At 40.1% G+C, this 25,622-nt stretch overlaps 1 protein-coding gene across 1 annotated transcript in view; it reads right to left on the bottom strand.

The window, feature by feature from the left end:
- LOC118423552 (proto-oncogene tyrosine-protein kinase ROS-like) overlaps positions 1-25,622 on the bottom strand; it is a gene marked incomplete in the record, with an annotated part of 94,796 nt that overhangs the window by 7,345 nt on the left and 61,829 nt on the right. The window contains 10 exon segments of the mRNA XM_035831746.1: positions 13,440-13,660; positions 16,592-16,726; positions 17,849-18,043; positions 18,468-18,565; positions 19,915-20,109; positions 20,479-20,638; positions 21,723-21,948; positions 22,971-23,146; positions 23,761-23,896; positions 25,335-25,485. Coding sequence (XP_035687639.1) covers positions 13,440-13,660; positions 16,592-16,726; positions 17,849-18,043; positions 18,468-18,565; positions 19,915-20,109; positions 20,479-20,638; positions 21,723-21,948; positions 22,971-23,146; positions 23,761-23,896; positions 25,335-25,485 — 1,693 coding nt within the window.

The raw sequence follows: 25,622 nt of genomic DNA, 5'->3' as shown, positions 1-25,622 counted from the left end.
CTGGAAAAACACTAGACCAAGTTCATATACTGAAATCTCTTCCCTCTTTGGTACTCAATTGACAAGAGGGGTTACCACGTCCAACTGTTGGGACAATGCTATCCAAGGTATTACATTTTGTACCGTACAGGTACATTGTACCTTACATTCTGTACCAAGCACAATGTTTACATTTCTAGCAACATGAACAAATTGCTACAGTACATTAATATATCAATTTGACCTCAAATAGATTGATCTGATCAAATTAGAATTTAACAATAATTATTGATAAGTTTTCATAATAATCATTACTTCCTATTGGGGATCAGTCACCAGGTGTTTCCGAAAATAAAAAATTCTTCGAGTAAAAAATCCTCTTACGGTTGATGAACAATTAAATGTCTCAATTTGATAAATATCAAAATTTAAAATGTTTTGATCTTTATCAAGTGTTATCTTGCCTTGAATTCCTTTGCGACAGAAACAACAATGACAGAAAAGATAAGGACCAGATCATAGATGTCAACCTGTTTTCTTATGATTTGATAGATGTCAAGATTTGAAGAGTTTGGGTTAACATCAACAACTATTGTACTGTTTCTTAATCCTATTCTAACTCCTACAGACAAAACAAAAATACTTTTGAAGATAAGAACAGTTACTGTGGTAATACTTGCTAAGATAAGGCTTGTATATGCATTGCTTAAGGCAACCACCATTATCTAAGATACCCATCTAAGCTCTTCCTTCTCTGTCTACCGAACAACGTCTCCTTAAATTAACCCCTGGCCCTGGCCACATCAATTGATTGTCTTGCTTCTGGGACATTTCTTAGCAAAATTCAGCAAGCAGACAATAAGAAGAAAGGGCTACCTGGAAAACGTACATCTGACTAATATTCTCAAACTTTGCGCACACAGGTATAACATTAACTCTGACCAATTCTACCAGATGCCATAATACCACCAAAAACTTAAAGTGATTTAATCCTGCATGAGGTGTATATATTTCAAATATTTGCAGAGGGAGGCCATGCACCAGGTGGAGAGACAACCTGCAGAAACACCTAGGCCCCACCTGGCCACAGACTGCAAGATGCAGAAGAGTCTGGAACAGTTCAAGGGAGGGGTTCCTCAGAAAGAGTGACAACACCCTGCCATGACGTTTGCATAAGGTATTCAATACGATCATAAGAAAGCCTCTATACCAATGTTTTTGATGTGGCAAAGTTAAGGCACCTGGTGGAATTATGAGAGTTGGTGTTATACTTTATTTCATTTTCCTCTTCAGCAATTTAAAAAAAAAAATGAAAACCAAGAAATGTAATTGTTGTCGCCCCAGGTGAGTCCTGCCTGAACAGAAGGCGGCATTTCCGCAGGTTGTGTTTACAGTTATGTGGTGCCTACTGGCCAAAATACTGGCTCCTAAAGTCTGGCGCAGGGTTGTAGCCAGCCAGAAATCATTTTCCGTCCCCTCAATTTTGAACGGCTTTGCCGCAGCATTCCTAGGAGGTCCCTGGGCATGCTCCCAAGGAAAATTTTGAAATCTAGACCTTCTGAAACACTATTTCCTGCAATTTGAGGTTTAAATTTTGCTCACAGAGGACGGAATGGGCAAAATTTTTTTCCGTCCCCAGCCGCAAAGTTCCGTCAAAGGATGGAAGGACGGGTGCTGGCTACAACCCTGGTCTGGCGGTTAACAATAACAGACAGCAACACTACACATCCTCTCCTGTCTACTCAATACTCATCTTTCTGGAGTTCCAACAGTTACTTTAAGACACACGTATTATATCTTGAACTTCAAAATTTAAGGTGAAGTTCATCCCTTTCATCCCAGCCCTTTGTTTTCACTTTGTCCATTTACTAAATTTTTCCTTCAAAATATAATAGGACAAGAAAATTCATGTACATTTGAGTGGCATTATACAAGTCAATAAAAATGTAATGTAACTACCTGTAACGTACTTAGGCCACAGCAAGTAAATTTTATGGATGACATCCGCGCGCTCATTAATTTTCGCCTGATTTCAGAAAAAAAAACAAGAATTTTTTTCTTCTTCAGGGAAGGCCGGATAGACGAAAATGGGTAAAGGTTGTGTTGTAACCTAATCATTGAATGTAGAATTGACACTAGAGACTCTGTAGCATTGACTGTAGTTGCAGAGGTGCAGCTTGATAGATAGTTGTAAAAGTGGCACAACTATGGAAGCTATGAGTGTAGTTGCCAACATGGCTAATGATACTAGTCTACCACACTAGTGTCACTTTAACTACACTGGTGCACTTCTTAAATACAGGAATGAATGCCTTGTTGGCTGTGATGCCATATTTTGTCACTTCAAGTCTTGTTACAACGTCTATTTTGAAAATTTGTTTTTTTTACCCATCTTGTTTTTTTTCCGCCCTATCTCATTATTTTTGCAGTCTGCAGAGGATGTCATCCATAAAATTTACTTGCTGTGGCCTTATATACACCCAACATTCAAAATCAAATAAAACAATGTTGAAACACATCATATACATGTACAGACATACATGTACACGTTTGATAACACAGTAGCATCCTGACAACATAACCTTTATTTTCATCTTCAAGCACTCTGCCTCTGATGGACACAATCGTAAGAAGTTTTCAACTGCGTACCGTGTGATCAGATCTTGGGGCCCAAAACAAATACAATTTTGCCCCAAAGATCTGCAACTAGGATACAAACATGTACTTGTACTAGACTGACAATGCATTGTTTGGTTTGGTATCAATATTAGTTGTGAATACATTTTGCAAACTTTTGTTTGACTGTCATTTTTAAGGTCGAGAAAGCAAATGATTGCCCACACAAAGTTTTCAAAATATAATCCTGTTTGATGAATTGTGTATGAAATACAATAAATATTTCAACAGGTGTTTTGATAAACCAGATAGTGAGTGAGCGTGAGAGTTGAGTGCTTATGGTTGAGGAGACATGTCGAGATAATACTAAAAATACACCATAACAAACAACAGCGGTATGATTGAAGATATGCATCGCTACAACTAGGCTACAAACTAATATTATTGCTGCTTCTCGAATCAACAGCGCTGTTTTGGCGGGAACATCCCATCCAAAATGTCACCCTGTCAAAGGCTACGAGTGTTTGTTTGTGTCGAGACTTGTCAAAATATCACCGGGGGCAAGAACAGAGGGAGCGCCGCGACAGCGGAGGTGTGCACAACAACAAAGCACTTGGAGATGAAAGCTGCGACGTATTGTCTGTACAAACAATGTAGAAACCACAGAAATACACAAACGGATGATTCTGTGGGTAAATAAACCCGGTGATTTTTGTAACAGCAATGTCTGAGTGCCACTTAACCAGAGATACAGTCCACCTATGTTATGAGCCTGAATGTTTTCTGACCACACCTGTTAGGTGAATGAACTATATATGCAGAGGTGACTGAACTTCACAGTGCTTACTTTAAAAGTTTTATAGAATCTATGACAGCTAGATATATTCTTAAGCTTTCTTTGCCCCAATGTTAGCCTGCTGGAAAACTTATCTTCAATTACTGATGTGACAAAGAAACAGACACTTTCACAGCACAGATGGTTTCAAACTCAGTACTTCTGAACACCAAACTGACATTAATAGCCAGGCAGGGAGTGCCTTCTACACAGTTACAATGTAATCTTTCAGCTCTACTACGTACATTGTAGGTTAGTACTGAAATATCACGATCTCATAACAAAGCATGCACATAATTGTATGGACTCAGTTTATTCAAGATCCATGCAGTGATGTTGTATGTCTACATTCAAGCAATTTGTTACCAAACATTGGAAAAAGCATAATGCATTTAAAAACCAGCAAGACAATGTGCAATCAGGCCTTGTAGAGGGACTTATCCTGTTACCATGGCAACAGCCGTAACCTAGCAACCTTCCAACCCACCACACCTGGAATCGTAGCAACCAATCAGAACTCACAACTTAAGAGAACACAATTTCCTTCTGGAAGAAAGGACATAACAACCTATTGTAAGACAGTTGATACAAAACACCTACACTAAACGTAATATTCAGACCTGTTCACAAGAAGACTTCCATGCACAAAATTACAAAACCTATTGAAAATATTGTTTTAATAAAAACAAAACATGCAAGCAAGTGTGTGTGTAGCTCAGACGTTTGTATTAACAGTCCCAATTTGAGGAATATCATTCTGTCTGACAATAAATACTATTTTAAAACTTTGCAAGAAGGAATTTTTGTCTAAAACAAGCTTAACTCTACCCCAACCCTGTACCTTGTCTCTATTTGCCGATCGCCCCTCGTACATTGTACATTAGCCTTCCTTTCTAGCATTCAGGATGTTCTTTATAAGCATCTGATCTGCTACGAATGTTGACATAAAAACACCCAATTGTGGTCAGGTTTACAACACGGTCAAATTCTCCAAATACAGGAGATTCTTTCTCTGCCATATTTCACTTGGAAATCGGACAAGCGCTCGAGTTCAGCCTGGCAAAGTAATAATCCTGAAGTATGTCGGAGGAATTCCAACAAGACTCCAACAGATACAGGCACAGGGAAGGTGCCAATCACAGCCAAGACCACTTCGGGTCAAATTCCCGGGATTTCGGCAATTCCGAGGGTGTCATAATCTGTACCGATGGAACTGATTACTTCGGTTTCTCCAGGAATGGGTGAAATGCGGCGGAATCTTGCAACAATGTCTGTCAGCCTTGTACGGAACACAAACACACGTTGTGGTGAGAGCGAGCCAAGGTGAAATCTGGGTGGATGGTTGGAATTCCCAACATTGATCCACACAGCAGCACACTTCAGATGGGTTGTTTTGATATCACAGGGCTCTGTTCAGGGAATGTACATGTCATTGAGATGCTTCTCAACATTCATCCAAACAGCAAATCTTTTGTTTTGGTCCCACTGGGCTCAGTAGGCTCAACTTGACATGGATTTCGGGTCAACTTGAATTTGGAACATCATTTTCCACATTTCTGAGGCTTTGGAAGGCCTACATCGATGCACACAGCATTTCTTCAACAGGGCTTTCTAGGAATGGGAAATGAGTTGATTTTTAGTTGAGTTTTAAGGGACAAATCTGAAATTATGTCATGAACAAGACTAGAGATTGACCGACTTGGACATTACTATAAAATGTACCTAGCAATGTACCTCTGAGTCAGTAAGTGTAGCACAATCATGTACAATGTATGATGTCCGTCATATCAAGACCCTTGGTCACTTTGTCAGTAACATTTTATTCGTCTTCCATATATCCTTAAAAAACACACAAAACGAAGCAGGTTTGTACAGGACGAAACAGATGATGAAGGTTACTATGAGTATGAAATTAACTCATGCAGGTGGCCTTATCTTTTATCATTATAACTGCATGGACTGTTATAAAATCACCTAAAAGGAGACTGTATTTTCTTCTTCATGGCCTGTAGGAACAATGTATAATGCACAATGAATGGACATACAGTAAAACATGTGTTGTGCTGTGTTTGAGAGTGATCTCATGATGTATGAGTAGGTTCATATTGACTGATGAGCTGCCTAGGGACAGTAAACATGAACCATTCATTCCCTGTTGGACAGGAATGGGGGGGGGGATGTACAAGTATAAAGAGGGGTATGATCCCTGTACTCAAGTGTGACAATTATTTGACTTAAAATCCTGGAACAAAATTATATAACATAACTGTAATATCTTTATGTATTTGTTGGCATTTTTACGCTATAGGTATAAGCTGCATGTTCAAAACAAAGTATACAAGTATAAAGAGGGGTATGATCCCCGTACTCAAGTGTGACAATAATTTGACTTAAAATCCTGGAACAGAATTATATAACATAACTGTAATATCTTTATGTATTTGTTGGCATTTTTACGCTATAGGTATAGGCTGCATGTTCAAAACAAAGTATACCAGTAATACATCATTGTATTGAAGGTACAGGTGGACAAACATGCATAATGTTTAGGCAAAATGTCTGAGAGAATATCAAAGATATTGCAGCCGAACCTTTTTCATTATCAAGAAAAAGGGGTACATTACTTAGGAATAAAGATAAGCATTGGATGAAATACATCATCACAAAAAAGTGCACTCAACAAAGCTGCCTTTTTAATGTTATTGGTTGAAACTTGATCCCTTGGTGATCTCTCGTGTGGGCAAGTAATCAATTATAGAGAGGGAATTATAAAAACTAACACGAGTCCTGTCTCAAAGTCAGTCTCCAGATGGGACATCTATATCTGTGTACCTATATAAAAAATTTTCTGTTTTTTATATGTATGTTTTTATGTCTAATTTCTTCAAGTCACCATTGCTCCTTTTGGTCCTTACTTGGTACATTTTGTATCAGGAAGGCCTCGAATTAGCCTCGCGTGTCATACTTAATTTGAGGCAGTGCACAAAAACAATGATGTCTGTGACATCTTGACAATGTTTTTTATTTCAGTGCACAAAAGATCATAAAATACATCGATTCTGTCTCTTTTCCATCCCACAAGAATAACAACACTAGTGTTGTTATCTATCTATCTAAAACTATCATGCAAGGGACCATCCAAGGAAGATGGGAGAATGATCAGAGAATGGACAGATATGACTCTTAGAGAAACACTGAGTAGATCAGAAAACTGAGAGGGTTAGAGAAATCTGGTTGTCAGACCTTCTACATGTATGGTGCCCAAATAGCTAAATACAAGTAGTTAGACTATAAGACGTACATGTATAAGGGATATAGATTGGTGTTTATTGGTGTTGAAATAGATGAGAGTCTGAGAGCTGTTGGCAAAACCTCAAATTTTTGATTGACAGCTGAAACAGACAGCGTGATGACATATCCCACGATGCCATCTGGCGCTGCCGCGTCTGTTGGCCGGGCGGGATGTTTTGGGGTAAACACGGCGCTTTGTCTGTGCGTAAATTAAGTTCTGCAGAGCGCCTCGCATTACGCTGTGAGATCACGCAAAGGTAGTTTATCACAGGGGTGATTACGACAATGGAGCCCGACAAGAAGCTCTGGAGGTTTTGCAATATGGTTGGTGAAACCTTCTGCCAACATTCTCATTAAGGCCAGAACAATTCATTTCCTTGCTTCTCAGACAATTCAAGATGAAAATACAGCAAGAATTTGACATCATGAAAGCAGAGAGCTATGAGGAAAACTTGAATATCGCTGCATTCACTCCATAAAACTGTGTGCACCAATCAGGGTTGAACAAGTTTTCTAAAATCCACTTGTCCTATCGGGCAAGCACATAAAAAATGTACTTGCCCGAACCAATTTTTCACTTGCCCAAAATTCAAATGTCACTGTTACTAGTATATGTATTTTCACTTCCAACAATGGAATTCTCTGTAGACAATTGCTTGATGTCATGACTGTAAAAAGTAACAAGTATATCAAAATTGCAGTAAAATCAATGGAAAAATCTTACTTGCCCGATCGGACAAGTGGGGTAGGACATGCACTTGCCCGAACAGCACTTTCACTTGCCTTGGACAATAGGGCTAGTGGACTTGTTTATCCCTGCCAATGCATAAACCTAGTCATTGGACTTTGTTTTCATTATGCTTTTCAAATTAGAGAACCAACAAATTAACTTGATTGACTTGATTAACAAATTCACTTGAAACAAAGAGAGACAGACTGTTAAGTGCTGCTTCTGGGATCACAGCAGTCCAACTCATTTTTTTCTGGTACAAGGATCATCACACTCCCCAAAAGAAAATTACTGTCTTTGAAGATCTACATGCACCATAGACTTGAAACACTCACAAACAGTGACAGCAGCATTAATCTTGTGCAATGAAAGACTCTCATATATAATGCAAACAACACTCAGCAATCAGTCTGAAAGAAACAATAGCCTAATCTCTGTATCCAAACATTATATAATATGTAATATGCTGAAGACAGACCTTCATTGTAACACTCAAGTCAGCGTTTCATCATTGCGTCTTTGGACTAGCTGAGTGCATCCAAAGAAAATTTAAAAGGGAAGCTGATATGCATCCTCGGCGGAAATGGAATCTTAGAAGAACAGCTTAGCATTGATGAAAAGAAAGCCTATCGTTACTATTTAGCCGAGGACGTCTGACCGTATGAACAGTGACTGTAGCATTCACATTGTGCAATGACCATCTCTCACTCAGCAATGACACACGCATGCTAAACATCAATTTGCAATCAACCTTGGAGCCGAAAGAAACAAAACCTTTCTGTCCAAAACTCAGACGACCATGAACATCAGCCTTCGTTGAAGATTTACCACCATCCATGCACCTGGCATTGTCAAGGGAGGGGCGGGTTGTAAGTCGTATATCTGTCATCGGAGACAGTCCAACGCATTATCTCATACAATGGACAGAGTTCTATGGAAGATCATTTACTGCTGTGCGGTACGAGGGCATTTTTAATCTTTAATCTTGTTAGCTGGAGGGAGGGAGAGCTTGTATCACTACAGCCTTACAAAATGGACTTGTGTCTTTGCAAATGAAAGGAAGAAGTAAACAAGTTTCCACTCATTCAAAACATTCTAAGTTTTGAAAGTCACAAAGTAAAACAACAGACATGGGATCTTATAAGATTTGTTGTTCCGAGACTTACGACAATCCAACCCCCTCTCCACATCCGGCTACACCCTCGAACCCTTCCTCCCTCCAGCGGATGTCACGTAAAGACATAATAAATTTGTCACCTTCACTCCTTCCCAGCATAACGGACAGGAGGCAAGAGTCTTGGTCCCCAAGAATTCTGATCCAGGGCAGATAGCATCCTATCTCTATCCCTGTCTGTTGTCTTGATGTTAGCTGTCTTCTGGACTTATCTCCCAAAATATTTCGTAGCTTTTTTTATGCATTTCTTAGAAAAGATTGTGTGAATCAGATGGTTTGATTGCATGTTATCATACAACGTCATTAAATATTGTACATCTAAAGCAGTGGGAGACGAGACACACTTCATTTCCAAATGTTCATTCAACGAAACCGAAAGAATCACTCTGTTTAGAGAAGTCACAAAGTATTATCCCAACTTCCCCACATTGACAGACGAACAGAAAGCTACTTTTCTCTTGAAATCGCAGAACCCACAAATTCTAGAAAATGTGGGGCTTTTCGTCTCCCTCTGCTTCCAAAAAAGAAGTCAAACCCAACCTGTTTAGAAATAGCCAACACTAGTATTAGATTAGAATATTATTTATGGCTGTCCATTGTCACTATGTGTATACCATGTACATGTACTTGCAATTAGCCCTCGGGCACGAACTTGCAATAAACTTCCTTATTATCATGTTGGTACACACTTTAACAGTTGCTCCTATACAAATGTATTAATCTGTGATTGGCATAAAAATCTGCCAAATAAGAAATTTCATTTAATCACCTTTCCTTAGAAAAGATAAAACACTGGAGGAGGTACTAAAAACAGAAGGTCATTAAAAGAAAGAAGAAAACTAGAAAGGCCGACATTTGCTTGAGAGCAAATACAGCATATTTCAGCCATCTCCCTCCCCATGCAACAATAGACTATTTCAAAATCACCCATTTGAAAAATCACTTTTACTAATGGCGGTTTAACCCAAAAATGAATCTTACAAAATTCCCCCGTTCAACTTCAAGAATGGACTCCAGTGCACCCTATGTGAATTTGCACAATAGACCAGTCCAGAAATACTCCCACTGAAACCTTGGCCTTTTGAATAAGAAACCAAATCCAAAATTGAATTCAGCAAAAAAGGTCCCAGTGCATGAAAAGGTATAATAGACCAGTCTAAAAACACTTCCACTAAAAATTGAATTTTGAATCATCACCACCCGTCCAAACTGAATTTGAAAAAATCCCCCTTCCGTGTGCAAAAAATGGATTCTTCCATGTAAAGTAGAGCAGTCCAAAAATACATCCGCTAAAATAGGACTTTGACATAATCACTGAAGTCCCAAAAATGGATTTAAAAAAAAGCCAATAGATTTTTAAAAAATCCCCCCTCCATGCAAGAATGGACTCTTCCAGCACACCCATTTAAAATTGCAAATTAGACCAGTCCAAAATAACCCTGCTGAAAGACTTTGACAAACTAGAAGTCACCAAAGTCCAAAATATGAATTTAAAAAAATCCCCCCTCCGTGCGAGAATAGACTCTTCCAGCACACCTTCTGTAAAACTGCAAAATAGACCTGTCCAAAAATACACCCACTGAAAGACTTCACCAGTCCGAGGATGAATTTTAAAAAAAATGAACCCCTCCGTGTAAGAATGGACTCTTCCAGATAACACCGGACTCGCTGATTGGCTGTCACCCTCCCCCCCCCCCTCTTTAGGATATAGATTCAGGCTAAGTGATTGGTTACCTATCTAATTAGATTAAATAGACATATATGCCAGAAGGTGCAATCTGCAGCTGGGGTCAACGACCTTAAGGTCATTGACCCCTGTGGCTATTGGAAAAAAAATCCCCAAATCTATCATTTTGACGTAGTCTATGACAAAAATTATACATGTGTCATTTGAATGAATATCTGGTGCACCATTTTACCAAAATTTAGGTCATTTGGTTTTAAAACCAGAGCACAAGAGCCAAAAGTGTACTTTTTGGTCATAAAATGGCCAAATAATCGTAAAATTAAGCATTTTGTTGTACTGTATGCCTCAACTGTTAATGAATCCATGTGCGCATATGTCTAGGGCACTCCTATACTAAATTTCAGGTCATCCGGTTCTAAAACCAAGGTACAGGAGCCAAAAGTGTCCTTTTTTGGTCAAAAAATGACCAAAAAATCGCAAAAATAAGCATTTCGTTATACTGTACACCAAAAGTGGTATTGAATTTGTATGGGGGAATTATCAAAGCACATCTGTGACAAATTTCAGCTCATTCGGTTATAATACCAGGGTACAGGGGGCCCAAATATACAGTTTTGGTCTTAAGATGACCAAAAAACCTTAATAAAATCATTTTAAAGGTAGATATGAAAAAAATGAAAAAAACGTCTGGGGATATTGACCCACTCTACCCTTGTGTCAAATTTCAAGTCAATCGGTTCAGGAACAACGGAGATACCGTGTTCCGAAGATTTGACAGGAGAAAGAAAGAAAGAAGAAAGAAAGAAACATTACGAATACAATATATTTCACCATACCTATGGTATGGCTGAAATATAAAAAGATGCACATACAGTACATGTGTATATGTACATGTAGCCCTTTTACGTACAAAAACCTGTAGTATACCAGATATTCAATTTATGTAGTCATTTAAGACCTAAAATGGAGCTGGAATTAAAAAAAAATATGATTGAACAGACTATTACTTCATTCAGGCTGCAGAAAAATCCTTTTGATCTCCCAAAATTAAAGAATTTCCAATCATCATTCTTCTCTCCATAACAAGACAACCTGATTAAACTGTGAATGATCACAATATCTGATCTCTCTTGCTCTAAACCCAAACAGCAAAACAAAACCCAGAAACCACCGAGTGACAAGCCGTCTGCGTCGTGTTATTTCTGTAACCGAGCGACCTTTTGTTTCCAAACGCTCGACAACGTGCTCTCAGACTTCAATCGTTTTTCACCCGAATTAATTGGCGGGTTCATTCGTTTGATGTGGACGGTGAAATTAAACAAATGGCCACATTTGTCACAAGCGTGTCAAATAAAAGTTCCTGGGAAAAGACAGCTCGGGTCTCGAGGGTCGACAGGGCCTTGAGGAGACAAAATCCAGGCCCATGTCTTTGACTGCTGTCAATCAAATGGTGAAACATGCAGGTCACTGGTGTGAGATGTTGCACAAGCGCTACCTAGTAAGGCATGTCAGTACTGCAGGTTAAGGAGAGTTTTTCTATGATGAGAAAATTTGGTCCCAATTTTGCTTGTGATGTCGTAGCATTTACATGGTTCCCCACATGTCTTTGGAAGACTACAAACTTGAGATGCAACATAAGTGACACCACATGTCTGTAAAGCATCATTATCTTGTGACTAGTACCTTGAATTTTGAGGAGGACTGCAGTGGGACAGTCTAAAATTCTTTCTACCATTTTGTGTCAGAACAAAGTTTTGGATCTGAACTACACAAATCCACATAAAATATATATATATACATATTCATACACATGTAGATTGCGCATCTCTTTTACTAGTGTCAGTCAAACGTGGACAAAAATGGTGTCAGCCATCTAAAATAAGATGAAAGCATGAGCTGACATCTCAAAAATGTGCTCTGTCTGTCATCAGCACTCCCTTATCTCCTGGGGATACCTGTCCAAACCAGGTGTGACAGAGGTGTGCGGTACGATGACCAGTCAGCTGGAATGTTCTCCGCATCACAACAAACATACCGACCACTGGACACAGCTATGTCTGGATTTCCACATGACAATAGGGGATGGGACCTCTGCGCTTCCGGGCTTCGAACCCACCACCAACAAACACTACGACCCAATTAGCATGGAAAAAACCCTTTCAGGATCAGAAAAAATCAATCTGTTTTCCCTCCTGTCTTCTCAAACCAAGCAAATCCGCTCTTAATTTCAAGAAATCAAGCAAAAGAGTCATATCGGATGATAAAGCGAATTATTCCACCATTTCTTCCTCACAAGTGAAAGGTACATGTACATTGTGTATGTGGAGAGAGAAGTCAGGATTAAAAACATAGCATAAAAGTATCAAACATTTGTCATCAAGACAAGACAGTCACAGAAGTTGGTATCAAGAAAAAAACGTATGCCAGCCTCTCTTCTGAACATTCAAATTGGACCGGTCCGTATCATGGGGAGTCCTTATGCAAGTAACATTTGCAGCAATTTGTCACAAACATTCCTGCCACTAATGTACAGTGTGTATGGCGAGTCAAGAATGCTGAAACTCAACCCCTCTGACCCCCTGTCTAGCGCCAAACGTTATACAACATGCTGAACATTCTTCTGACACAGAAAACTTCCTTGCAACTTGATGCGCAGCTGGGTGTAGCTATGATCATATTACATGGAGAAAAACTGATTACGATGAGAGGAATAACTGCAAATACGTCGGACATTAACCCTTCTGCAGCCGAGTTATACCGTATGCGGTAAGCCATCAAGTTTTTGTTGATATCAGTATTACTTTGCCGTATTAAAAATCCGACTCTATGAACGTAAACAGTGTGTACAGAGACTTCCGACAATCATACTCTAACATACATGCATGGTGTACTCGGTCCACTGAAAGATTCCAGAGACTCACACAATAACAGTAACACACACACACTACCTGATCCAATGTCGATTCCAAAGAATCATACATACGAATGGTTGCTGAAAACAACAGCGATTTCAACCAAAACTTGATGGCCTATTACCTATGGTTATACATGTACATTTGTACTGTAAGCAATACAACCTTGATGAGTAAGCTTGCCCTTAGCCTGTATAGGGTTAAACATCACCTACCATCATCACTGAAGGCGTTGTTGTACACCCCTCCTGAGTCGCTCTGACCTCTGACCCTGCTGCCTCCCGTGTCCCCGTCTCCCTGGTAACCACGGTTGTCGACGCCCCCCACGCTCCCGCGGATGGACGTGCGCTTGAACCGCTCGAGGAAGTCCAGCGAATAGCGGAAGGTCGGGCGGTTGGACGCGGTTTTGCTCCAACAACGCAGCATCAACTGGTGGCTGTAATTGGATGGATTTAAAATTATGATAATAAAAACTTCATTGCAAATCCCTGGCCATGGGTTAATGCAAACAAAGCAAAACAATGGCACATAATGTGGGTATGTTTGACACTGAAGAAAAAGGAAATCTGTATTTGAATAAACAAGATATCAAAACTGGAAGTTCCAATACCAAAATTCATCATTTCCAGGTTCCAGTTTTGGGTAGAATAAAAAAGCTCTTCAACAGTGGATACTACCTCAAACACCTGACCATTTCCAAAATCTAGTTGCTTAAGCTTGAGTAACTGCTATTTATCTAACCTTCATCTTTTCCTGTTGAAGTCTGTCACAACCCACAAATCTATCAAATATAAAACCAATCTACACTCTCAGGTGTTCTCAAGTTGCTGACATACAAACAGACAGACACACTTTTTATACAGGTTTTGGTTTCTGTCTTTGCAGTGGGAGATGAATTGCCAAGTTCCTAACAGTTACCAGTCACCATTCATCCCAAATTCTGCTCATACCCTCCCCATTCAAAAGGCATGGCTGTCAGCTTCTACTTTTTGGAACTGCTACCCTCAAGTTCATGCAGCTGCTCCGCACCGAAAAACAGTAAACCTACCGTTTCTCGGAACCTTGAAGGACAAGTCCATAAAAGCTTTCCTCACAAATGGACTGCTGATAAAAATGCGGCAGACACGAGGTATCGCATTTCCACCCCTTCTGCGCTTCCAAGGCCAAAGTTGAAGCGCATTAGACGAAAATGCGGGGATGAAATTTCTTATTTCACATTAAAAGCTTTTAATGAACGGCTCGCAGGTGTTACCCTTTATGAAGGTTCTGCTATTAAAAGCCTTTTGAGCACGTAATTGGGATTATGTTCATTGCACATTTCTCATCTGAAGGTCAAGGAATTTACTGGCCTCAATGTCATAAGTGGTGATACAGAAGTGTGCAGGTGAGTCACCTTGCAGATTGCAAGCAAACTGCAAGATACTGTATTTCACAATCCACAAGTGAAGGTTGTATTACATTGTTTCATTCCAGACAAAAGCAGTTTATTGTACTTACGTTGTATGTCATTACCTCAGCTGCAGTAACGCTCACTACAGGTATTCCAGTCAGGGTGATAACTTGGGTTATCAAGCGGGTTTCAACTGTTATCACATGTGGGCTTCCATGGAAGCACTTCAAGTGCACCAAGTGTGCTACCGTGAAATACCGGATTCCGACCATGGCATTGCTGTTGTTACAATTTTTTGTTTGAAGGCACCAAATTTTCTCAACTTCTGGTACACTTTGTATTGTAACATGTGTTTCTACATTGAGTGGGCCTATTATGTAGTATATACACTCTCCCTTTGCAGCCAGTTGCTGAATTTGAGGAGCTTATAATAAATGGGAGAGAAATTCATGGGATGGAAGCAGCTACCATTTGGTGCAAACTCAGGTGACCACAGTATGTCACAGAAAATGCCCCATCATAAGGACAGTGAAATATGCAGAGAAATTCTCCTTTCCTCTTCCTACCACTACTCACATGTCATTTGGACAGTTGTAGGGTTTTTCCAGGTGATAACTTGGGTTATCAAATGGGGTCTAGTGTTATCACATTCCTACCGCTACTCACATGTCATCTGACAGTTGTAGGGCTTGTCCAGGTGATAACTTGGGTTATCAAATGGGGTCTAGTGTTATCACATTCCTACCGCTACTCACATGTCATCCGGACAGTTGTAGGGCTTGTCCAGATGATAACTTGGGTTATCTAATGGGGTCTACTGTTATCACATGGGTCATGAAAGTAGAAAGGGTTGGGGCAGTTTAGCATCGTCCAAAGATGTTATGTACAGAAATTCTACTCTCCTCTTCTTACTGCTACTCACATGTCATCCCGACAGTTGTAAGGTTTGTCCAGGTGATAACTTGGGTTATCAAATGGGGTCTAGTGTTATCAAATTCCTACCGCTACTCACATGTCATCCGGACAGTTGTAGGGTTTGTCCAGGTGATAACTTGGGTTATCAAATGGGGTCTAGTGTTATCAAATTCCTACCGCTACTCACATGTCATCCGGACAGTTGTAGGGTTTGTCCAGGTGATAACTTGGGTTATCAAATGGGGTCTAGTGTTATCAACTTCCTACTGCTACTCACATGTCATCTGACAGTTGTAGGGTTTGTCCAGGTGATAACTTGGGTTATCAAATGGGGTCTAGTGTTATCAAATTCCTACCGCTACTCACATGTCATCCGGACAGTTGTAGGGTTTGTCCAGGTGATAACTTGGGTTATCAAATGGGGTCTAGTGTTATCAAATTCCTACCGCTACTCACATGTCATCCGGACAGTTGTAGGGTTTGTCCAGGTGATAACTTGGGTTATCAAATGGGGTCTAGTGTTATCACATTCCTACTGCTACTCACATGTCATCCGGACAGTTGTAGGGTTTGTCCAGGTGATAACTTGGGTTATCAAATGGGGTCTAGTGTTATCAAATTCCTACCGCTACTCACATGTCATCCGGACAGTTGTAGGGTTTGTCCAGGTGATAACTTGGGTTATCAAATGGGGTCTAGTGTTATCAAATTCCTACCGCTACTCACATGTCATCCGGACAGTTGTAGGGCTTGTCCAGGTGATAACTTGGGTTATCAAATGGGGTCTAGTGTTATCAAATTCCTACCGCTACTCACATGTCATCCGGACAGTTGTAGGGTTTGTCCAGGTGATAACTTGGGTTATCTAATGGGGTCTAGTGTTATCACATGGGTCATGAAAGTAGAAAGGGTTGGGGCAGTTTAGCATCGTCCAAAGATGTTATGTACAGAAATTCTACTCTCCTCTTCCTACTGCTACTCACATGTCATCCGGACAGTTGTAGGGTTTTTCCAGGTGATAACTTGGGTTATCAAATGGGGTCTAGTGTTATCGCTACTCACATGTCATCCGGACAGTTGTAGGGTTTGTCCAGCCTCCCCCCACTGCGTACAAAATGCATGACCTCCAGGTTGGTTCTGGCAGGATACGGCTGGTTTCCCATCGTCATGATCTCCCACAGCAGCACGCCAAAGGACCTGGGGTTGGGGCAGTTCAACAGGGGTTAGCATTGTCAAGGATGAACTAACTAACACTACAAATAAGTTGGGACTTACCCCAAATTTTCGGCTGACAATGGACCCATCTACTGCAGCTTCCAGAATATGACGCCAGAGAGACGTTACTTAAGCAGTGGGTCGTAAATGCCAGATAATCTGTGTCGCCCCCCGTCTCTGTGCAGCGATTTGGGGTAACTCCCAACTTATTTGTAGTGTTGGTTAGTTAAAGTTTAGTTTATCCATAATGTCACTAACCAACACAGATGTACTTTCATGCTATGATTGTTAAAAGGTGTTATATACCAACAATTAACTGAGATTCACCACCTCACGGGTAAAAAGTGATAGTGATATTGATCAGTTAACCCACTTAAGAGCTGTTCTTCCACTGGTCGTGACAAAAAATACAGAAGATTTTGTATAGTTTTATTACAGGTTCATTCTACCGGGGAAATTTCCCTAGGTCTTTTTGACAAGCACAATAAACAGTGGACCACGGCGATACACTGCAAAATTGTCCTTTTCCCTCCTGCCATGAGATTAAACCAACGCAAAAATATAGACTTAACAGACTTTACCAGATGTCTGAAAGACAATGGTGTGAAACTTTTGAGTTGGTTTTATTCCTGGGTGTTTTGCAGGGATCTAGAGGGGAATACTGTAGATATGTGTTTCCAAAGTATGACTCCTGTACTACAAAAATTGTTTCAACCATGAACTTAAAAATGCCTTCCCAAAAATGTTTTTCCTTCCTGCTATGAAATTAAATGACCAAGTAAATAAAAGAATGAATAAAGAGACTCTTTTTTCACAACCAATGCTTTATTCTCACCGACGTTTCGGTGACCGTCTGTCTGACAATTCTGACTGGTTCACATTGTACTGCAGGACAGGTGTCGCTGCTCACAGTTCAGATGCGGTCACAAAACGAAAAGTATTTACATATGTACAGACAGCTTTATGCACAAGAAGGTGACAGACGGTCACCGAAACGTCAGTGAGAATAAAGCATTGGTTGTGAAAAAAGAGTCTCTTTATTCAGTGACGTACCAACCTGATGAAACTGTTCACGGATAAATAAAAGAATATACAGAAACTAACCAGACGTCTGATTGGTTGGTGAAGACTCCATCCACCAGGCTCTCCGGTGACATCCAGCGCACCGGCAGCAGCCCCTCCCCCTCCTTACGGTAGTAGTCGTTCCTGTAGATGTCCCGCGCTAGCCCGAAGTCTCCGATCTTCACCGTCCGCTTGTTGTTCTGGGTGTCTACCAGGCAGTTACGCGCAGCCAAATCTCTAAATGATTTATCCATAGTCAGAAATTTCTTCAATCAATCAATCAATCAATCAATCAATCAATCAATCAATCAATCACTGTTACCCATACAATCTGCATCAGTGTTATTTCACTGTTGTAACTGCCATTCGGCTCTCTAGATGCATGTGACAAGGGCCTAAACTTAAAGTACAATGTACCTTAACACTGAGGTGATAAATGTTAACAAGTCTTTTTCAGTTGAATTCAGCTTCAAAATAATCATGGTGTTAGAACTTTTTAGAATCACATAAACTGGTAGAAGTTACTCACTGTTTCTTTCTTATTTCTTGACTTGCAGAAGGCACTTGAGCAGGAAAAATGTGTATTCACTAAATATTTTGTCACACTGTAAATTAAATACCATATGACATCTGCTTCAGTAGTCAAGTCTAAAATGCCCACCTGTGAACGAAGTGCATCTCCTCCAGATACTTGCAGCCCCGCGTCACATCCAGACAGATGTCAATCAAATCCATTAGGTCAAGCTGGGAGGGCCGGAGCTAAGAAAAGATTCAAAGGAAAAAGTAAGAAAATCATTTTTTTTTACCTGAATCTGTTATTCAAATAAAATGTGGGATGTAGGGCATGCAAGATGATCAATGCGTGTGTGTTAATCTGTTCATGTGTGTGTACGTATGTGTGTGTTGGTTTTTGCACATGTGTAAGTCTGTGTTTGCATGAAGGTAAGATTTGACATTTCCTCGGTCCATAAGTTTCAGAATGATGTACTGTGGATGGTTGCATGGGTGCATGTGTGTTTGTGCATGTATGTAATACTATGCTATACATACAGGGATAGGACTGTTGGCATGAAGGTAAGATTTAACGGTGCACACACCAGTTCTTCCGCGACAGGGGTCCGAGCTAGTGCGCGAGAAAAAAGTGACGAAAGGCTTCCGAGGGTCCATGTTTGAGTTGACATTTCTCATTATTTCCTGCGAAATGACATTAAACGGTTACATGGCTGAAAAGCGTAGGAAATGGTGTGTTTTCGGTGCAAATTGTGTTTTGGTCCGCGTCTTACTTCCAGGATATTCCTACGCCTGAATGTGATTAGGCTCGTGACCTAGATTAACCTCTGAAGCGCTGTGTTAAGCCTAGTTGTAATGCCGCGCGCCGTGGATGATTAAAAAAACTGTAGTACTAGAATTTTTTTTATAATTAGCTGGATTACTCGTTAGGTTTTCCTCTTTCTGACAGTATCAGTCGTGTTTGCCGGAAAAATCATCTTCATGTTTTTCTTTCAATGCCAAAATGCCCGATTTTTTGCATTATTTTTTACACGAAAATAATGTTTTTTCCCTCTAATTTTTTAAAATCAGAGAAGTTGAAGGATCGAAACTTAGTTTGTCTTGTAGCTAAAGGAATATGCTTTCACCAGATATACAGTTATTTTGCTTCAGGATAATTCCCTGGTAGAGCTGGTCGCTAGACTTTAGGGTATGCCGCCTCCAATTGAAACCCCAAATAAACTGGTGTGTGCCCCCTTAAGATTTCCTTGTTCCATGAGCTCCCGTATGAACTGTGGATTGTTGTTTGAGTGTGTGTGTTTATGTTTATCTATGCTATACTTACAGGGTTGGGCCTGTTAGCATGAAGGTAAGACTTGAGATCCCCCTGGTCCATGAGCTCCAGTATGATGTACTGTGGGTTGTTGTGTGTGTGTGTGCATGTGTGTATGCACATGTGTATGTACTGTACTTACAGGGTTGGGCCTGTTAGCATGAAGGTAAGACTTGAGATCCCCCTGGTCCATGAGCTCCAGTATGATGTACTGTGGGTTGTTGTGTGTGTGTGTGTGTATGTGTGTATGCACATGTGTGTGTGTACATGTGTGTACTGTACTTACAGGGTTGGGCCTGTTAGCATGAAGGTAAGACTTGAGATCCCCCTGGTCCATGAGCTCCAGTATGATGTACTGTGGGTTGTTGTCCAGACATACCCCCCGCAGCGCCACGATGTTCGCGTGCTTGAACTGACTCATCAGGTGAGCTTCTTTAAGGAAGTCTCCCTTTTCTTGGTCAGTGGCTCCTTTGTGGAGGGTCTGGAAGGGTTGGAGTGGAACAAATTTTAAGCACATACACGTAGATATAGGGTAATAAAGTTTCTTCCTGTTCCCAAATAGAACAGGAAAAAAAATAGAAAGATATGAGCAACAATTTGCACATTTTGTTCAAATTTCTTCTTGTATCTTGATAAAATGAAATATCATTAAACTGAACATTGTCCAAATGAAACTGGACACATATTAGACTGTAAATTCTAATATGTGTCAATTCATCAATAAAAAGTAACTTCTTTTACAATGTATTCTTTCTCTTGGGATTTCTTTGTCTTGAGTATGTTACACTTATTATTCAGATATTTTCTCTTTCATGACAGTAATTTTAACCTCTTGATGACAAAGACCAACCTTGACAGCGACTCTTGTGTCCCCTGTTCGAGGGCCGAGGATATCTGTGGCCGTTCCCTCGAACACCTCGCCGAATGCGCCGCTCCCCAGCATTTTGGTGAGGCTGAGCTTGTGACGAGGGTACAGGGGGAGCTTGGAGACATCCAACTCTGGCAGGGCACTGAGGAGAGACAATGTTACATTTTTCATGAATTACTGTAAATGTTGAATCTCTTCACTAACCATCTTGATTGAATCACTAATTGACTAGTTTAATTTTGATCTCTCAACAAAATTAAGATTGAATTAAAAAGGCAACATTTTCATAAAAATGCAGAAATTATTTTCCCGGAGCCTTTTGTAAAGCTTCTTGCACACAACCCTTTACCTTAAGGCTTGCCCTATAGTATTGTGAGGCCACACCAATTTAATTTCTTGGTTCACCGATTTTTTCATAAAAAATATGGAGCGAGAGGGCGAAATAAAAATAAAAATTGTAAAATGGTTGGGGTAAAGGTAACGGCTAATCCAAAACATAAAAAAAAAAGTTTTCAGCTTGAAAAAAGTACAAAATCACTATTATTGTACAGTTACAGCACCTGTACCCACACTTTAAGGAGCTTATAATATAAAGGCCAATTTGCTACACCAGAAAGTTGGTGGATGGTTTCATTAATGAAGAAAATTTGCTAAATGGTAATTTTTATTTTTATTTCTATTTTCAAAAAATAGGAGCGAGCGAATCCGTGAACCAAGAAATCAAATTGGTGTGGCCTGAGTGAGTAAAAAAAAAGTTCCCATATTTACTATAAACAGCTTACATCCTAATGTAGTTCTAAGCTCTGACTGGTTTCTATTAGAAGATGAAATAAAAAGAACACACCAGAAAACACAATATGTTTTCCCTACAGGGAGAGATTAGAATGTGCTGTCTCACTATAGTGGACTTTCTATCAGAGCTACCTTGAAACGTAGCAAGGAGACTAACAACTACTGACTACCTTATCACGGACCCCCACAGCAGTATAATCAAACACTGGATACTGTAAATGCATTTAAGTTTGCAGGGATTTAATTTCGTGGTAGTGGGAAAAAGGACTTTTCGTGGTGGTTTTAGGTTCGCGGTAGCAACATGCACTGTAGTCTCTCACTGCCATGGAAAAATGTTCGTGGTGGTTTTAACTTCGCGGTTAAGTGGCCACCGTGAAAACTGCAAAAGTTTCTGCATTTACAGTATTACAACACTATTACCATGCAGTACCCACCTGACTGCATAGAGAGCGCTGTTCTCTGAGTGGAAGTTGGGGTCCCTGGGCAGATCCCTGAGCCTGGCTAGCTCCAGGTCCGGTCGGTAGCCCACGGCGTCCATGGCGAGCGTCGAGCCCTTCTGTCGGCGCCGGCGCAGGATAACGATGATGATGACAGCCAGGATAAGGACCACGCCCACCATCACACAGGCAGCGATGATCCCAGCTACATTCCCTCCTTGTTCTGTAATAGGGCATAAAGGAAAATATCTTTATCATCTAGTACATGTTGTTGAAGTACATTGTATTTACCTTAATTTCTGTTTTCTATTGCCAGGGTGGCTCTCTCTGGAACCAGGCCTGCTTTTCAGGGAGGCACTTGCACACTAAAATGCATCAAGACTAACACATTTGTACAACACATACCAAAATTGATACTCACAATCGCAATTATCATACAAATGTACAGTCAAACCTGTATTAGGGGCCACCTCTACAGAGGGGCCACCTGTCCATAGTGGCCAAATTTGTCCGGTCCCATGAGTGGCCGCTATAGACAGGTTTGACTGTATATGCCTTATCGTAAGGTCATCAACATCATTTATTAACTTAAAGCCATGACTAAGTTTGCACAGGTTACACTAATTTAGCACAGAATCTGTCCTCAATCAACCTAACTTAACATTGAGTCTGTATTCTTGAAGCTAGCACCTCTGGTTTAAGTAACAGTTCTCTGTAGCAAACTCGGCCTCTACAAAGGAAAGTGCCCATTCCTATCTCACCCCCCTCTATCTATCCATTCAATTACAAGTCAGGGCTCGAAATTCATTTTTGGGATTAGGTGCACTAGTGCACCCAGCTTAAAAAATTGGGTGCACCAAAAAAATTTTGGGTGCACAACTTAAATTTAAGTAAAATATAAAAAAAGACTAATAACAAAACTTAGTTACAAGCTATCAAATTCTTAAACAAGTAACATGACAGATATTTTTATTGTCTCTCTAACACTTCGATGTCAAGAATATGTCGATGTATACTAGTATACTTGATATCTTTACATACATAAAATATGTACATACAAGAAAATACAATATTTACATACAAGAAAATATTTGGGTGCACCCTGTGCACCCACTGAAAAAAATTGGGTGCACAGATCCAATTTTGGGTGCACCTGGGTGCACATGCACCCAGTATTTCGAGCCCTGCAAGTACATTGGATGTTTATTCATTTATTTACTTTATTCATTCATCGAGTTGACGAACCTTGCACAGCTGGCTGATATCTGATTGGCTGGGTGAGCGGGCTGTAGGGCCCCTGTCCGAGATCGTTCAGCGCCGCCACACGGAACACGTACAGGGTTCCGCTGGTCAGGTCGTTGATGATCCAGTGGGTCTCGTTTCCCTCGTACTTTGTCGTCCAATCAGATTCTGTGATGTTACTGAGAGTAGGAAGATAAAAAACAAACATCAGAAATAACTACAAGTAAATACCTGGGATTGCAACAAAAAGTCATAGCCTTTGAATACATTCCATAAAAGGCAGAACAAAGTAAAAAGATTATGTATTGCTAATTCAATCAATTTGACCTTAAAAAACATAAAGCTCATTGCAAATTGCAAGCCAAGACCTTTAAGAAATATGTTACAGGAAGACCAGCATGGTTTAACATTCATCAAAACAATAAAAATCATTAACTTTTTCAGCTTAGAATTGCACATTTCTACATGATTTTTACTACAGGTAGCACGCCAACATATAAGGAAAAAGTGGACGGATTTTGATAGCTTACACTTTGACATTTACAAATAACTACATTAAAACAAACAATTTGATGAACTCATTCTGTGGAAGCCAACACACGGGTATGCACATGCAGGGCGACCTCGACTGACATACATAGACCAGCTTGCTCGTGATGTGGGGTTGCGGGTTGAGGACTTAGAGAACGCTATGAGAGACAGAGACGTTTGGAAGGAGAGAGTGGACCTGGTCCGGGCAAGTAGCCCGCGACGATGATGATGATGATGATAAACAATTCATGAAGAGACTTACTCATCTTCGACAGCACACTGAAGGATGTAGTCTGTTACTTCCGCCCCGTTGTCTCGAGCAGGCTCCGCCCACGAGACGTCAAACTCGCTCTTAATCTGCCGCACCCCAACTGACGTGGGAGGGCCCGGGACGCCAGCTGGAACAGAGATGGGTTAAAATCTGGTCGTTTAAAAAAGTGCATGTATCTAACGCTAGTTCATCTTTAACCGTGGGGATACCTATATCCGTTGCGTTGCCAAACGGGGTAACCAGGGATATCAAGCCGACGGACGGTAGTTTCAAATTATTGTATTATCTTCAAAATATTGCAGTTTGAAACCACCATCTGTCGACTTGATACCTCTATATATATTGTTCTTAAAATGAACGGATAAAGGTTACCTTACGGATAAAGGTGAACTAGAGTTACAGTTGGTGAATAATTCAATTAGGTTGGTATAAAAAGGAAGTGATCTCAATCCAGTTTTAGCTCAATGAAAAAGAGTAAGTTTTCCACTGGTCGTGACAGAGAGGACAGATGCTATGTACAGTATTTACAGGTTCGTTGTACCGGGTACGGGGCTGTAATACACCGTATGACTATGACTGACTGTACCGAGGAAATTCTCCTAGCACTTTTGGACAATTAGTTTTGGGGTCTCCAGAGGATGTCATCCTTAAAACTAAATCTGTGTGGCCTTAGAAGTATGAAGGAAAACAATCAAAATGAACATTTCAGGAATGAAGGAAAACAATCAAAATGAACATTTCAGGAATGAAGGAAAACAATCAAAATGAACATTTCAGGAAAACAATGAAGGAAAACAATCAAAATGACCATTTCAGGAATGAAGGAAAACAATCAAAATGAACATTTCAGGAATGAAGGAAAACAATCAAAATGAACATTTCAGGAATGAAAGAAAACAACCAAAATGAACATTTCAGGAATGAAGGAAAACAACCAAAATGAACATTTCAGGAATGAAGGAAAACAATCAAAATGAACATTTCAGGAATGAAGGAAAACAACCAAAATGAACATTTCAGGAATGAAGGAAAACAACCAAAATGAACATTTCAGGAATGAAGGAAAACAATCAAAATGAACATTTCAGGGATGAAGGAAAACAATCAGAATGAACATTTCAGGAATGAAGGAAAACAATCAAAATGAACATTTCAGGAACGAAGGAAAACAATCAAAATGAACATTTCAGGAATGAAGGAAAACAACCAAAATACACATATCAGGAATGAAGGAAAACAATCAAAATGAACATTTCAGGGATGAAGGAAAACAATCAGAATGAACATTTCAGGAATGAAGGAAAACAATCAAAATGAACATTTCAGGAACGAAGGAAAACAATCAAAATGAACATTTCAGGAATGAAGGAAAACAATCAAAATGAACATTTCAGGAAGGAAGGAAAACAATCAAAATGAACATTTCAGGAAGGAAGGAAAACAATCAAAATGAACATTTCAGGAATGAAGGAAAACAATCAAAATGAACATTTCAGGAACATTTCAGGAACGAAGGAAAACAATCAAAATGAACATTTCAGGAATCAAGCTCATTGTGAACTTACAATCAGTGCGTTGGGTCAAAGGCTGAGACTGGTACAGCTGTCCTGACCTGTAGGTCACCTGGACTCGCAGAAGATACTCTCTGTAAGCCTGCAGTTCTGTGATGTTCCACAAGGTGGCATTGCTGTCAAGGGTACTGTTACTCCACTCTGGCTCAACCTGTTTAGTACAATAGACCATTTTTAGTCTGATGATCACAAAAAGAGTAGTTATTTTAAGTCAGAAATGCAAGAATGGTACACTCTACAGAGATTATCATCACTCGGGAATAGAAAACCTGAGAGAGCTGG

The sequence above is a fragment of the Branchiostoma floridae genome, chromosome 9 (genome assembly GCF_000003815.2).
Source record: "Branchiostoma floridae strain S238N-H82 chromosome 9, Bfl_VNyyK, whole genome shotgun sequence".
In the NCBI taxonomy this organism is placed as follows: domain Eukaryota; kingdom Metazoa; phylum Chordata; class Leptocardii; order Amphioxiformes; family Branchiostomatidae; genus Branchiostoma; species Branchiostoma floridae.
Note: the sequence above shows the minus strand (reverse complement) of the source record. Positions and strands in the feature narration are given on the sequence as shown.